Raw genomic sequence first — 15,387 nt, 5'->3', positions numbered from 1 at the left:
CTCAACAGCACCTCGGCAGTGCCCAGGAGATGAACTGGCACCTCTCCAGCCACCAGTCCACGCTCCATACATGGTCCACACAGGGACTTGAACCAGCCATATAATGCATCCACATGATATTAAATTCATCTTTTTTGTTTGGTAGCCGACTAAATTAGATCACGTCTGTTAGACAAAGGCAACTTTGTGCTCTTGCGGAGTACCACAGGGATCATTGCTGGGCCCCTTTTCAGTTTTACACTTTTACACATGATGTTTTGTCATTGAGGCATGAATCAGAAGAACACTTACACTAACTATGTCCTCAATTCCAACCATAGCCCTAGAACTAAATAAAGTATGTTATGACTAATAGTTTGATTATATGGGAATGATGCATAAAGTATCATAAAGTCACTTTAAACTACATAGATTATTGATTTTCTCACGTTTGGGGCTATTATGTGTATTTTTATGGGGAACTCAGTGAAGAAAATGGTCATATATGTTTCTATAAACTCATAACTGAGCATCATAAGAACAAATGTCTGTTATATATCTTTAACAGTGAAATATTTGTCTTTATTTCTTCTTTTTTTATGCTTTGAACCATAAATAAAGACTTTATCCGGACAGAAGAGCGTTTTATGGTGCACCACCGACAGTGTGTGGAGGTCTGCTCCGTGCATGGGTAAAAAATCTCCTGTCGTGGCCAAAGGTATGGAGGAATGAATGACATGTGTTGGCCCCTCCTCTCCCTGCTGCTGTGGTGCGCTGCTGAGTTGAAGCGCAACAACCCGGAGAGCGCAGCAGCGACTTCACCGCTGCAACTTTGGTGAGTTGGATACGCTCTCGTGTTTTCCATGAACCAAATCACCCACACCAACAAAACTGTTTTCCAGTGCTGCTTGTTGTGTTTACGCGTGAGACCGTGTGTGTGTGTGTGTGTGTGTGTATGCGGTGGTCCGTGTTGTGTTGCGGTGGGACTACTTTATCTCTCTCTTTCTCTCTTGTGTCTCCGGGTGGATGACAGGTTTTTTTTTGGGGGAGCCGTCGATGAGCGCGTTTGAAGTGCCTTGCTGGTGAAGACAAGGGGATCGAGTCTCGACCTGTGGTTCCCCCTCAGCCAGTCGGATCAAAAATGAAATTCCTGTAAGTTTTGATTTTTTTAAAAACTTATTTCTGTAAAAGTTTTCCGGCTCTGCAAAGCAGCCACCGCCGCCGCCACCACCACCACCACCGCCGCTGCTGGTGCTGGTGGTGGTGGTCGCGGGGACATGCAGCCGAGCTCCGGTGCAGATTACCTGCCATGCAACCACTGCAACACGGGGCGAGACAGCCTCATATAACCTAAATGTTTATTCCTCCGGCAGGATTTGTGTGATAGCAGTGGCCTTGGCGGCGAGATCTGCGCACGGAGTAAGTCCCGTTTGCTTATTATTACCCTCCTCCAGGTGAAGTGGCTCTCCCCGCTCGGGTTATTCGGAGCGCACACGCAACATAAACCACGAAGCTGTGCGTGTTTTTTGTGTTTTCTCTGTTGGAGAAGATACTTTTTCTCAAAGTGGTGCATGCACATGTCTTCTGTCTCTCTGTTGACCTGACTTGACCAGTCCGCTCCTGCCTCTAACCCGCATTTAAAGGACAGTTTGACGCAGCTTGTTGCGTGAATTACATGCGGATAAAGCGCACAACATGCCTCCAACATGCCTCCATCCACGCTGTCCGTGCGTCTCTCACGAGGAGACACTCTAGACACCTTTAAGGACACTTCTGTCCCTGTGTTGTAACTTCTTTTATTGACATTTCTCAAATAGAAAACTAACATTTAACCCATGTGTGCATCCTCTATCATGGATGTTTCTTTAAAGCTGTTGTTCATTATTTATTTGTAGCCCCAGGGACTAAAAAAAAAAAAAGCTGTTCATATTTGAGTGGGCCCGCTCACAGTCATTTGCAATTCAAACCCCGCCCCGCTGATGAATATTTAAAATACAGAGGTTTTTCTTTGCCTTTTTTTCCCCAAGCCACACCTATAATACAAGACTTCCTACCGCTGCAGCAAGAGAGGGCATTGTTTCTGTCTTTGCACCACTCTGAAGCCTTTATTCATCAGTGTATCGAGGCTATTTAAAGGCATATAGCGTTTTTAAAGTGTGTTTTTTAACAGTTTATCATTTTATTCTTGGTATTGTTTCTCAAATCTTGCTTTTAAACTATGATTTTATCAGATTATTTGTTCAGGAATGGTGTAAAAAGGTTGCATCTTGCACTGAATCATGAGAAAATACAGTAAAAAACAACAAAAAAGTGGAATTTTTTTCTTTAACTCTCCCTAATCAGCATCTATACGCACTTTAGAGACATCTTATATAACTCTATACTATAGTTGTGGATTAAATGGTATTTGGCTAGTTTATGCATGTACAGTTTTATAGTATACAAATACATTAATACCACTTTAAATCTGCTTACAATGGGTTATAAATGACGTGTGAACGGTTCATATACTGGGTATGAATGCGACACTATACAGAGGGGGTTAAAGTGTGTTCAGTACTTTATTGAGACACAGATGTCAGGTTAAGTCGTGGAGAGGAGGGTCAATGCAGCGCTACACCCACCACTCAAATTAGAATAAGAAAGAGCCGCGGTGCTGTTTGATGCTGTCATTCAGGCTGAAAGGGGCCAACACAGCCTCAGTCTTGTTAACTGGGCAGGACTCGTAGTTGAGGAGGATCAAAAGTATTCGTTTAATCTCCATTATAGGTGCAAAGCTTAGTCGATGTAGCTCCCAGACCTTCAATTTCACTCTTTAAGTACGTTTTAAAGTAAAAACTTTAAGCTTGACGGCCACAAAACGTCCTCAGATTTTGTTCTAGTGGCGATAAAATAACATTTTCTTCCATAACGAGTAGTTTAAGTTAAAGTAGCAACACTCCAATATTAAAAACAACCAGTTACAAGTAAAAGTATACAAGTTTTCAGCCAAATGTACCAGTAAAAGTACTCATATATTTCATTATTGGATAAATATGTAATTAGTTACTTGGTTGAAGTAATTGTAACAACTTTACATATTAGTTGGTAGTTGAATCTATAACAAAGTGTCATATTTTGGTCTTTATATGTAAAAGTATACAAAATAACTAAGTTTTGAAGTAAAAGAAGTGGAGAAATGTATCGGATTAGACGTATAAAGGAGCGTTTAATGATAGTAAATGTACTTTGCTCTTCTGCATCTAGTTATAAAATCACGATTTCACTCAATTTCAAGCACTAAGTATACAAAATAACTAAGTTGTGACGTAAAAGAAGTGGAGAAATGTATCGGATTAGACGTAGAAAGTAGCATTTATTGATCTAACAGTTGCACTTCGGTAAAGTGCATGAGTAAATGTACTTTGCTCTTCTGCATCTGGTTGTAAAATCACAATTTCACCCGATTTCAAGCACTTAATCGTGCGCCGTACTTCATCACTATACACAGGACTCAAATCCTCCACCCCCAGCAGTGTGAGTGCCTTGCTCTACAGGCCAAACGGCAGGGAATGCCACCGTAGCGAGGTAGTCGTTGGCTGTAACAGAGACGCTGACGGTGAGAACATTAAAGCAAAAAAAGCCTCCTGCGTCTCAATAGGACTCATCTGATGGAGCTGCATTGACTTCCAATCGACTCCTCCGCCCACTTCCCACCTCCCTGTTGTTTTGTGTTGTATATGTGTGTGTGGGGGGCTGAGTGGATGTGTGTGTGTGTGTGTGTGTGTGTGTGTGTGTGTGTGTGTGTGTGTGTGTGTGTGTGTGTGTCCGTGTGTGTGTTGAGTGACTGACAGATGAGTTCATTGGGTGGTCTCGGCAGCCGTATCCTTGGTTACTGTGTCTTTGGGCATCTCTGTGGTAAGACAGTGGTCCAGCCCAGATTTGCCTTTGGTTATAACTTAATGCTCTACTGGAGACATTTAATGAGAGATTTATTATCATTTAAAACTTCATATGCATAAAGACTCGGAGATAAAGTTTGGTTGACGTACATTTGCATCTTACAGACACACAGGTTTTCATTTTGACTCTGAATGCAAAATGTATACAAAACATAAAGAAGTGAATTTAGTGAAGTGTAAACTGGTTTTATTTTGCGTTCAAATGAATGTTCTGGATATCTTAATGTTTATTAGCGCTCTTATTTTCCAATAATTGTGGCCCAGAAGCCCGCACACATTACTGTTGCCTTACAGCAAAACCGTATTAGCAAAAATTAGCATTTAGCAGCACTTCCCCCACCGTTAAAAAGTGTTAATCATGCTTAAGTTGAGGGAAAGCTAAATGAAAACGTCAAAAATGATGTTGATAAAAGACGTAGCTTAATAAAGGTGTCATTGCACTTATTTCAAACTGTTAACTGCTGAAGGAAATGAGAAGTAATTAAATATAAACATCCAACTTGGTTCTTTGCTGTTTTGGACTAAGCTTTCAAATTTTGTGTTTAGCTTGGTAGCTAGCTAACTGCAGTATCTATGTACCAGCTAGTAAGTAAGTCTAAAAGAGGCCAGCTGTGATAGTGGCTAGGAGTAGCATTGTCTAGCATGTGAGTTTGCTAGCTATGATGCTAAACTAACTGTTTGTTCAGGCTAACTTAACTAATTCTTGTCATGTTACAAGCCACAGTGCTAGCAGGAGTCAAGAGCTAACACACTCACATATTTATTGAGCCATATCAACATAACCTGGAAATGTGTTTATCTTTTTGAAAAATTCAGTTTAATATACACATTAACTTAGAGTTAGGTTAGAAATATAGTATCTTTTGCAGTTTAGCATTGTTTAGTTTGCTAGTTAGTGAGTTTGTTTGCTAGCTACAATGCTAAAACCAACAGTTTTATCAGGCTAACTTAATGTTTCTCTTCTTAAGTTTATTGAGCCACATTAACCTGTTGTAAATGTGGAAATATGTGCATCTTTTGGAGTAGCATGTTCGCATCGTTAGCTTGTTAGTTAGGGAGTTTTCTGGCTAGTTATGATGCTAAAACCAACAGTTTGTTCCGGGTAACTGAACTGATTGTTAAGCTACAAGCTACCGTGCTAACAGGAATGTATTGAGACACTTTACCTACAGTAAATTTGGAAATATGTGCATCTTTTGGAATACTTAGCTTCATTTTGATCATTTTTAGCCTAGTTGTTAATTTGCTGGATTATTTGAACAGTAGCTGATTCGCCACTCAATCTTTTTTTTTTTTGTAAATGATGTTTCTGTGAACATAGACAGAGAGCAAGAAGTGTCTGTCAGGGCTGATGCAGCTGTTGGCACAGGGAAAACATCACACACGGGTGAGGAGGAATGGCGAGCAGAGGGGAGGAGGCATGACGGGAAGGCGAGGAGGGAGTCAAAGGCTGGAGCGAGCGAGTCTGTATCACCTGGACAGTTAGGAAGTGTACTCTCCACAGTGGGTTTGACCCACTTGGGATGCAAGACTGAGAGGCTGTACACGTGTTCTGTACTGTCCTGTACTTAACCTCGCTCTGGTGACAAATGGGGGTTTTAAGAACAAGTTTGACACTCTTGTGATGTGATGTATGGGCGTAGTTCATCACAGAAATGGACATTTTTGTCTTCTAATGGCAGGTAGACGTCACCATTTCCAGCCTTAAAGGTGTTCTTTTGTACGTTTCATCTCTTTAAATACATTTGGATTCTTTTTCCTACTTCTTCGGCACACACATTGGCTTCCATTTATTATTTGTGTGGTATAGTAATCAATGAACAGGCTCTTGAGACTTGCTAGAGATGTCTAATCCAATCATTGTGACCATCAAGTCGGCATTAGGACATTATCGTTTCGTACTAGTGCGCTGAATCATTCTCCTGCTGTATGGAAATGAATAGAAAACAACGGCTACCATGAAAAAAAGTACATGTAACTTTCTAAAATCACAATCACATGGCATACAAATGAATAATCTATGTATCAAATTCATATTTTATTGCCTTTAAATGTCAGAAAACAGTGAAAACTGGCAATAAAACATCGGAATTGAGGGTTTCACCGACCCAATATAAAAAAAAACCCAACATATTTGAGTTTACTATCATCTATAACACAAGAAAGCATCAAATCCACACATTTAAGACGCTGCAACATGATACAAATTTGCAGCATATGGGCTAAAACATGCAAAAACACTTGTATGACACTATTCTTAGTCCATTTCTGAGCATAGCTGGACGCTTCTTCTGTAGTTTTGGGGCTATTTGGCTTCCTAATGTGGTCACATTGTTGCACGGTCTGTAATTCTTGGACATTAATGGACGTGATAAAACTGTCGAGTGACATTTAATCCAGGTTGTTGCAGAAAACGCTGGAATTTCTTAGGTGAACATGTACAATTAGAGATACTAAAGGTGTTTTTTCTGTGCAAGAAACGATGCAGAAAACTTGACAAACGGTGCAGGGACATCAATTTACTCCCCCTCTGCCTCCCTCTCTCCCTCCCTCCCTCCCTCTGTTGAATTCCTCCAGAGCTTGGCAGGACTTGTCAGGCTGTCTCCCACTCCCTGCAGGTGCTATAGGCTGGAACATTCCAGAAACGCTAAGTGAGGCGACTGATCACTGCTTGATTTGTGGTTGCTTAGACCCTCCCCGAGTCCCCCACCTCCTCCTTCCTTTCCCTTCTGCACCCCCTCCCTCCCTCCTTCTCTCAACCGATCATTACCCCTCTCACAGCCTCCACCCCCCCATTCCCTATCACTTTTTGCCCTCGCTGCTTCCACAAGTCAGGGAATCCATTAACGCTTGATTTGTGGTTGGATTTGTGAGTGGTGGTCCCACGACAACCTCTTCTCCACCCTGCCTGTGCCCCCCCCCACCCTGCCTGTGCCCCCCCCCCCCCCCCCCCAAAAAAAAACTCCAAAGTTCGAATTTTGCGTAACTTTGGTCGTTTGATTCATGTACCCGCACGATTCTCGCTGTTTTTGTGTAGTTTAATCACGGTTGAACGCGCTTAATTTAAGTCTCTTTGGGTAAAAATCAAATGTGCTTTAAACACTTTGAACACAGGAGCTCAAACGTGAAACAGTCTGCAACTATTCTTGGTAATCCGTCGTTCAGTCATTCACGAAAAACCCTTAAGTTTAACGGTTGCAGTTGCTCAAATGTGAGGATTTGACGCTCACCCATGACCGTAAACTGACTATTTTTGAGTTTTTTTCGAATGTTGGATCAACAAAACAAGTGCAGATGCCACTTTAAACCCTTTTTAGGGCGCACTCACACTGTGCGTCCGTCCCGTGCTTTAGGGTCCTTGTCCCCCCCTCCAGGCCCGTTTGTACTCACACTACCTGGGCCTCGGAGAATGCTTCTTGCTGCCTATACGTCATCACGCCGTAACACGTCACACGCATTGATGACGTCATGGCGATGCGTAGCTTTGTATCCAAATCTTTCCGTAGACCTCAGAGTTTTTGTGCGTCTTGTCGACTGTTTTTGAATCTTTTCATCGACCAAATCTGCAGTAAACACTCCATCTCCACATCACACCAACGTGAACCTTTCACCGCCATTGTTTGAAATGTCCGCGCATGGTCCCTCCTTCTTTTTTCTATGTCCCAGCAGGCGCACAGGAAATGAAATCAGAACAGCCGTAGGCCTCGTGCTCGTACACACGCTCGTGCTCCTACATGTGCAAACGCGCTCTACAAAAGCCCACCTCTCTCAGACGGGCCGTGGACGGCAAGCTGGTCGCAGCTAGGCGCGGAGCGGGTGCACTCACACTGGTCAAAAGCACTCGACTTTACCCGCAAAACCTGTTTTGGCGCGGTGCGGAAGGACACTGTGAGTGCGCCCTTAGTCAAACATTAAACGGATCAATCCAAAGACCATTCCTCAGGTTAATTGAGCACTTTAACTGCATGTTGAGCACTTCTTAATCACTGTGCGCGTATAGAGTCAATCCATTATTGAGTGTTTTGTTTCTGACGTGAGAGGAAAACAAAACAAAACCGCATAATTGTGGTGCAGAAAAGACCTGTCAAACCCAATTAAACCTAATTTATGACTTCACTCCTGGGTTCAAATGCATCTTGGTGTTCCTGGATGTTTGAGAACTAACTGTGCTGAAAGTTTACATTCCCCAAAGGCTTTTTTTTTTTTTTTTTTGAACGCCTGTGATTTGGGTCAGGACGAGATTAGTCGGGCTCATGTAGAAAAAAGTTCAACGTTGTTTTGAAACGTGATAGGCGAAGAGCCCACTGGTAAATCCGGAGCGTGTGCGTTTGATGTGACCGGGTCACGCTGCTCCGTCTCGGTCTGTGGTCCGTGTCACGGGTCCGGAGGATGCAGATGTCTCTCCCCTCCCTGCGTCATGTCATCACTCCTTCATTCACCTCTTTTCCCGCTCGCTCTCTCGCCACAAACCCAATTTCTTCGCGTGTTTCCAAAGCTGGAATAACCCTTTTTCCTTCTCCCTCTCTCCAGTTTACCCCCTACTTTTCTCTCGCCGAGGGAAAGACATTGTCAGTAAGTGCATTAGGAAACCTATAAAACCACACATAGCAGGTTTAACGTAGCGTTGAAAAGCCCCTGCTAGTCCTCTCCCACGCCCCACACTTAAGGCTCTGCTACCTGTGCGGTGCTTTACATGCATTTGCGCGTGTTTCCCAGCCCCGTAAAATCATATACGTCTGTGTGTTTGTGTGTGTTGTTGGTGCAGGTGGGGATGAAGGCTGGGAAATACCCTCCCCAACACTACTGAAGAGGGTTTTTTTAGACTGTTTAATGCAACAGAAGTGGGACACAAATAGGCTTAAGAGGAGACAAATGTGTGGAACCAAATCTCAGTGGTAGAGTGGGTCGTGTGATCGGTGGTTCGACCCTCACCTCCCCAGATCCACATGTCGAAGTGTCCTTGGGCAAGACACTGAACCCTGAATTTCTCCCCGTGCTGCACATGGGTGTGTGAATGTGGTGTGAATGGTTAGTTTAGATGGTCTGTAGATGTCCACTGCCATCAGTGTGAATGTCTGTGTGAACGGGTGAATGTGACAAACACTGTGAAAGCGCCTTGAGTCGTCAGAAGGTTAGAAAGGCGCTTTATAAGTACAAGTCCATTTACCAACACAGAACCGCTCAGGGTCTATGAAAACGTTTTGTGTGTGTTGCCTTAAAGGTGTTTTAACCCATTTGGCTCGTTGTCCAGGTTCACCACCACAGTTTTAAGGCGTCTTTCACTATTTACATTTTCATTGATCTGCAACTCAAAGCTCTAACACACGGAAAAATGGCGGAAAAGGACCAGGGTTGGGAGATATGGTGGAAATCTTCCATCCGGATACAGATCATGCACGTTTTCTGGTAATTTGATCATTAAAGAGATGTATAAAAGCCTATTTTTGTAAACTTTCGTGTGAATTAATCACTTGAAACGAAAAGTAATGAGTGTTTTCTCTTTTTTTTTTAAAAACCTGCAAAATGAACCTATTGTGCAATGATCGGACCGTAAAGCGGCACCCAAAGGATGTTAATATTTCTTCAATGCACTTCAGCTGCTGGTTTTTCAACATATAGGAAATATTTTGATAATATTCAGTATGTGATCATGTCCAGCCCTAAGTAGCACTTCTTGATTAGTCTATAAAATGTCCGGAAATGCTGGAAAATTCCTCTCAAAAGGCACAAATGATTCCTTGAATCTATTGTTTAACACTCCTAAACTAACAGATTTGACTTTAAAGTGATATAAAACAGAGAAAAGCAAGCAAATCCTCACTTTTGAACTTGGAATCAATGTTTGTTGGACATTTTTGACTTTAATGAGTGAACTAAACCTTAACCTGCTTAAAAATAGCTTCAATTGTTATTTTATGTCGATATTTCCAGACTGAACGAGAAGAAAAGTGATGTTTTTTTACTTTAAATGAATTAATAACTATGTAGATGCTCCAGTTTATGTCATCTTCTCTCTTCACTTTCAAAGAAATGATGTTTTTCCACTCCTGTTTTGAGCTTTCCGCTCTCTGAAAAGGATCTTTATGATACTCACACGGACCTTTTTCATGGGCTATAACTCTTAAGGAATGTTACGCAATCACAGGGATGCTTAAGTCTTCATAAGAACTCCTGGAAACATCCAAGAACAACAGAGCGAGAGGTGCTTTGTCGTGTCTGTTGACAGAAGCTGTGTGTTGTTTCACCTTTTTACCTGGTAACGGTGTTTGCACTGTGCAATCCTCCCCCCAAATCCCCCCTGTCACGCTTTTCACATCCATCCATCTCTCCAGGCACCCGCCTAAACGCCTAAAAGCTGTCTTTTCTAGTTATGTTTACAGGAACGAAACTGTCTGTTATCTTTGCTGCAGATGGAGATAAAGCGGCTTGATTGATAGCTGTGTTTGCCTGCTCTCCTTCTGTTGCGTTCGGACTTTATTTGTGTGTTTTTTAGCAGCTGTTATGATTGAAGGTGCTGTGAGGTTTGCCAGATGTTAAGCACCGGTACAAACTGCACATCTGACCCCGAATTCATCAAATTTATCAGTTCGCGTTGAGACAGTTTACCGGTGGTTACAAATGTCAGGATGAGACTGGGAAATCTCCCCCCCTCTCCATCTGCAGATGGCACCGCCACTTTCACACTTCGGACAATCCTCCTTCTCTCTTTGACGAAGCACACGCTGGCAGTTTGTCCCCCGATTGGTCGCGGTGAACTCATGGGGTCAGAGGTCGTCACCGGGCACAAAGGCGGCAGGGGCTCTGGGCCGCGGCGTCGGCTTAACATTCCACCGCCCCGATTTGTTTATCGCACTTTGTCTGTTGCCTTTTCTGCCTCGCGTGAAAAGGAAGACGAGCAGAAAAACACCTCAGATAGAGAGAGAGAGAGGGAGAGGGAGGGAGAGGGAGAGGGAGAGGAGAGAGGGGGTTATTCGGTCGACTTCTAGGCCCCCGGGGGTGTGTTTGTGAAGGTCTTTAGGCTTGACAGAGAGGAGCCGAGGTGGGGCAGCGCTCGGCTGGCTGGATGCTCGGTGGGAGCGCTGTCTTAGCTTGTTCGACGTGCCCGGTCCCTTTTTCCTTAATGCCATCGCTCCCCTCGGGGCTGTTTGCACTTCAGAGGGATTAGACTTCCAATCTACATCTCCCCACTTGTTGGGTTGTTCTCTTCTGTCTGTCTCGTCTTTCAGTGGTCCCTTTTTTCTTGCTTTATTTTGTTTAACTTGTCCACCGTCAAACTCCCTTTCTCTACCCCAGGGGGACTCAACACTGACTTTTAAAAGGGGTTGCCAGGTTTGCAACCAGGCATCAGCTTTTTGGTTGCTGAAACTGAAAATATGACGTTATATTTGGAGTAATTATGATGCTATGCAGTTATACGTCAGCTTAATAAGGAAAATGTGACATAAAAGACCCACTAATGTACACATTTCCTTTCTGTGATTGTGCATTTGATTAGTCACAGTTTCCACCTCGCGGTCAAACTACTTTATTTGCTGCATACCGCAACTTTTTACTCCCAAAAGTAACTCATCTCTGTGTTTGATATGGACAAATTTAGCAACTTGAAGCTGCACTAATCCATATTTTTGTAGCAAAAAAGGGTCAAAAGACTGCCTGTAATGTTAGAGAGGTCCCCCAGAGAATCCCCTCAGCTCTACGAGGCGTCTACGCTTCAACCACACTGATACGTTTTCATTTAAAAAGCATAACTTTCGCTTCCTTTACGCCCAGTGTACACACTGCTCCACCACATCTGAGCTCCTAAAATTAACATTTGGCAACGCTGCTGACTGAGTTTGACAACTCCAGGTGTTGGGTTTCAGTCGGGACGGACAGAAAACGATGATGCAGACGCCAACGATTGCTTTCTGATTGGGTCACCCTGATTGGGTCAGTCACCCTCAAGCCCCACGTCCCTATCACGTGCCAAATGACACCAGGTCACTGTTTCTGACCTTGATGATTCTAGTTGTGAAGTTAAGTTCTGCAGTAAATGATGCGATTTCTGCATAAAGGCACGCGCAAGAGACACGTTATCGTTGGAGCACATTGCGACAACTTCTGTTTCCAGTAGCGTTGAGCCTACACTTTGCATTTTAAGGAGATTAGCTCAGTTATAAAATTGTTAGCGAGAACCAAGATGGTGGAAAATGATAACGTCGTAGTGTAGCTGTAAACCTTAGCATCCTCGTTAACCCCATTTCTAGCAGCATCAGAGAGCTGTTTCATCAGTGGACACTCAAAGTACTGATGAACAACAAACAGACACAGTTAGCGACTAGCTGGGGAACCTAGTGCTGGTGGAGACCAAAAACAGAGCTAAAAGAGAGTTTATTGGACTTAAAATGAGTCAGAAATGTGACTCCAAATCCGTGATACTGTTGCTTCGTGGCTGCTTGATGTGTAGCATTTTGCTAACAGCAACATTAAAAGGTGAAGTACGACTTTAAAAGTTCTGGGGGTGAAGAATTGTACATTTTGTACCTCAGTTTATTGGTTTATTTCCAGTAGTTCCTGACGAACACAGGGGTGAAAGCTTTAGCCAATACTTCTTTTCTTTATGTGATTTCTTTTATAGGGTTCATTAAACTTTTTCACAGAAACTTTGGGAACTTAACCCCCCTGAGGACTTGTTTTGTTCCTGACAGGTTCAATTCCCCCTTGTTTTAATGCTTCACTTTCCCCCCCCCTGCAACATCATTATTTTGGCATTAGACACCAACATCAGCCCTTTAAGTCAAACATTTTTCACTGTAATTATCATGCGTGTCTGTGCAGAGGGAACACGTCTCCTTTTGTTTGTCGGTGTACTGTAGTGGTGGTCTGAACTGCCGCCCCTTAAGGGACAGAGTATGTGTACGGGACTGCGTTTGAGTGGCTTTCTAATTGCCACTAACGTTCTTTAATCAAGATGTTAATTACGTACTTTAATGGTGTTATTGTGGGTAGTAAAGGCGAAGGTGCAGATATTTATCCGTTAAGTAGCAGCCTGACATTTGTGGCCGCAAACCAAACCTAAACAAATGTGTGCACAGCACTTATATACCGTTTAGCTTTAGCACGGCGGCGTTATCTTTAGCTCTGTGCATTGTGAAGGGGAAACGCTTGGCTCAAACTCTCTTTCTCTGAAATCGTTTGGGTTTTTCTTTACATTCAGTTAAAGTGTAAAAGCTTTGAAAAGGTCTTTAATCAACCAGCGGTTCGTTAGCTAGTTAGCATTTTGAGTTAAACAATGAAATCACATTTTTAGTAGTTTTTCACATCAGAAACAAAAACTTATGTCAAGTGCAACGCCTGAAACACAGGCAATCACACAAAATCATCAAGATAGAGCAAGAAAATGTGAGCGCAGATTTGTTTTTACCAAAGGAAAAGGTTGTTTCCACATGGTGACCCAAAACTAGCGAACGGCTTGGGAGACGGTTAAAGTTAGATGGTCGAAAAAAGGCGCTGACCTTGAGTGGCTAAGGTTAAGATAGGTAACGGGCAGCGAGTCTGGCAAGAGTTGACACTAGCAAAAGTATGAGTCATGTCTCGATGGTAAACCAAGATTTGCGAAACTTTCGTGAGATGGTTCACGTTAGACGTTGACCTTGAATGGTTAAAGTTAGATGGTTGAGGTTTGGCGTTGACCTTGAATGGTTAAAGTTAGATGGTTGAGGCTAGGCGTTGACCTTTAATGGTTAAAGTTAGATGGTTGAGGTTAGACGTTGACCTTGAATGGTTAAAGTTAGATGGTTGAGGTCAGACATTGACCTTGAATGGTTAAAGTTAGATGGTTGAGGTTAGGCGTTGACTTTGAATGGTTAAAGTTAGATGGTTGAGGTTAGGCATTGACTTTGAATGGTTAAAGTTAGATGGTTGAGGTTAGGCGTTGACCTTGAATGGTTAAAGTTAGATGGTTGAGGTTAGGCATTGACTTTGAATGGTTAAAGTTAGATGGTTGAGGTTAGGCGTTGACCTTGAATGGTTAAAGTTAGACGGTTGAGGTTAGGCGTTGACCTTGAATGGTTAAAGTTAGACGGTTGAGGTTAGACATTGACCTTGAATGGTTAAAGTTAGATGGTTGAGGTTAGGCGTTGACTTTGAATGGTTAAAGTTAGATGGTTGAGGTTAGGCATTGACTTTGAATGGTTAAAGTTAGATGGTTGAGGTTAGACGTTGACCTTCAATGGTTAAAGTTAGATGGTTGAGGTTAGGCATTGACCTTGAATGGTTAAAGTTAAATGGTTGAGGTTAGGCGTTGACCTTGAATGGTTAAAGTTAGACGGTTGAGGTCAGTCGTTGACCTCCAATGATTAAGGAGAGCATAGGTCATTGGGAAGCGAGTCTTTCAAGAGTTGCAAATCAAGGGTCACCATCTCGAAGCGACATGAACTATGGCAGCCATGTTTGTTCTTCCCCTTTAGGATTAATTGTCTTTAAAAACTCAACTTTCTTATATGAATTAAAACGACTTCCACTCCCTAATTTTTCATAGTCACTGCAGGGCGAGTCGCCCCTTCTCTTTCCAGTCCATGTCTCCATGGTTACCATATCCGTGGTGAGGTAAACCCCAGCCCACTAATGTCCCACTGTGATAGGAACACTATCATTGGCACATCAGATGTGTCAGTTACTGTGTGCTATTACCGCCTCACTGTGTCTCTGCATGTCCCTGTAATTACAGATACCTCCGCTCTGTTTTTTCCCCCCTTCTTTGTCTCACACTCATCCCTCGCTCCCTCCTCTGTGCCAGCCAGGTAATCCAGGCAGCGCAGGTAACCACCTCACCCCTACCTCCCTCCCTTTTTCCCCCTCTCTGAGCTTCTAATAAACAACATGACTTCGATACATCGGGTGCCTGCTTTATTGGATTTTTCTTTTTGATGCCAGCTTGTCTGGGTTCGTCTCGCTTTCCTCTTGTCATAACTTCACTGAAGCGGCTGCCAAAGTTAATGATGCCACTGCTTTGAGGGAAAAACACAGCCTCCAGCGATGGAAGTGCCACAGCTTATTGCCGTATGCGCAGTCACATCTACGAGGGCAATAACCTGTAGATCTAATGCACCTAAAACATGTTTCCACATACTTTAATGGTGTTATTGTGGGCAGATATTTATCCGTTAAGTAGCAGCCTGACATTTGTGGCCGGCAGCTAATGTGAACCACACCTAAACAAATGTGTGCACAGCACTTATATACCGTTTAGCTTTAGCACGGCGGCGTTATCTTTAGCTCTGTGCATTGTGAAGGGGAAAAGCTTGGCTAAAGCTCTCTTTCTCTGACATCTTCTGGGGTTTTTTCTTTACATTCAGTTAAAGTGTAAAAGCTTTAAAAAAAGGTCTTTAATCAACCAGTGGTTCGTTAGCTAGTTAGCATTTCGAGTTGTACAACAAAATCACATTTTTAGTAGTTTTTCACATCAGAAACAAAAACATACGTCAAG

The 15,387-nt window shown here is 43.0% G+C and overlaps 1 protein-coding gene across 2 annotated transcripts in view; it reads left to right on the top strand.

The window, feature by feature from the left end:
- Nucleotides 1-767: 767 nt before the first annotated feature.
- Nucleotides 768-15,387, top strand: part of col4a6 (collagen, type IV, alpha 6) — a 150,242-nt gene continuing 135,622 nt past the window's right edge. For both annotated transcript variants that reach the window (XM_083937267.1, XM_083937266.1), the window contains exons 1-3: nucleotides 768-814; nucleotides 1,013-1,131; nucleotides 1,353-1,398. In XM_083937267.1, the coding sequence (XP_083793393.1) occupies nucleotides 1,121-1,131; nucleotides 1,353-1,398 (57 nt within the window). In that variant the 5' untranslated portion in view covers nucleotides 768-814; nucleotides 1,013-1,120. The remainder of the gene's footprint in view (nucleotides 815-1,012; nucleotides 1,132-1,352; nucleotides 1,399-15,387) is intronic.

This window comes from Echiichthys vipera (assembly GCF_963691815.1).
Source record: "Echiichthys vipera genome assembly, chromosome: 22".
NCBI classification, from domain to species: Eukaryota; Metazoa; Chordata; class Actinopteri; order Perciformes; family Trachinidae; genus Echiichthys; species Echiichthys vipera.
Note: the sequence above shows the minus strand (reverse complement) of the source record. Positions and strands in the feature narration are given on the sequence as shown.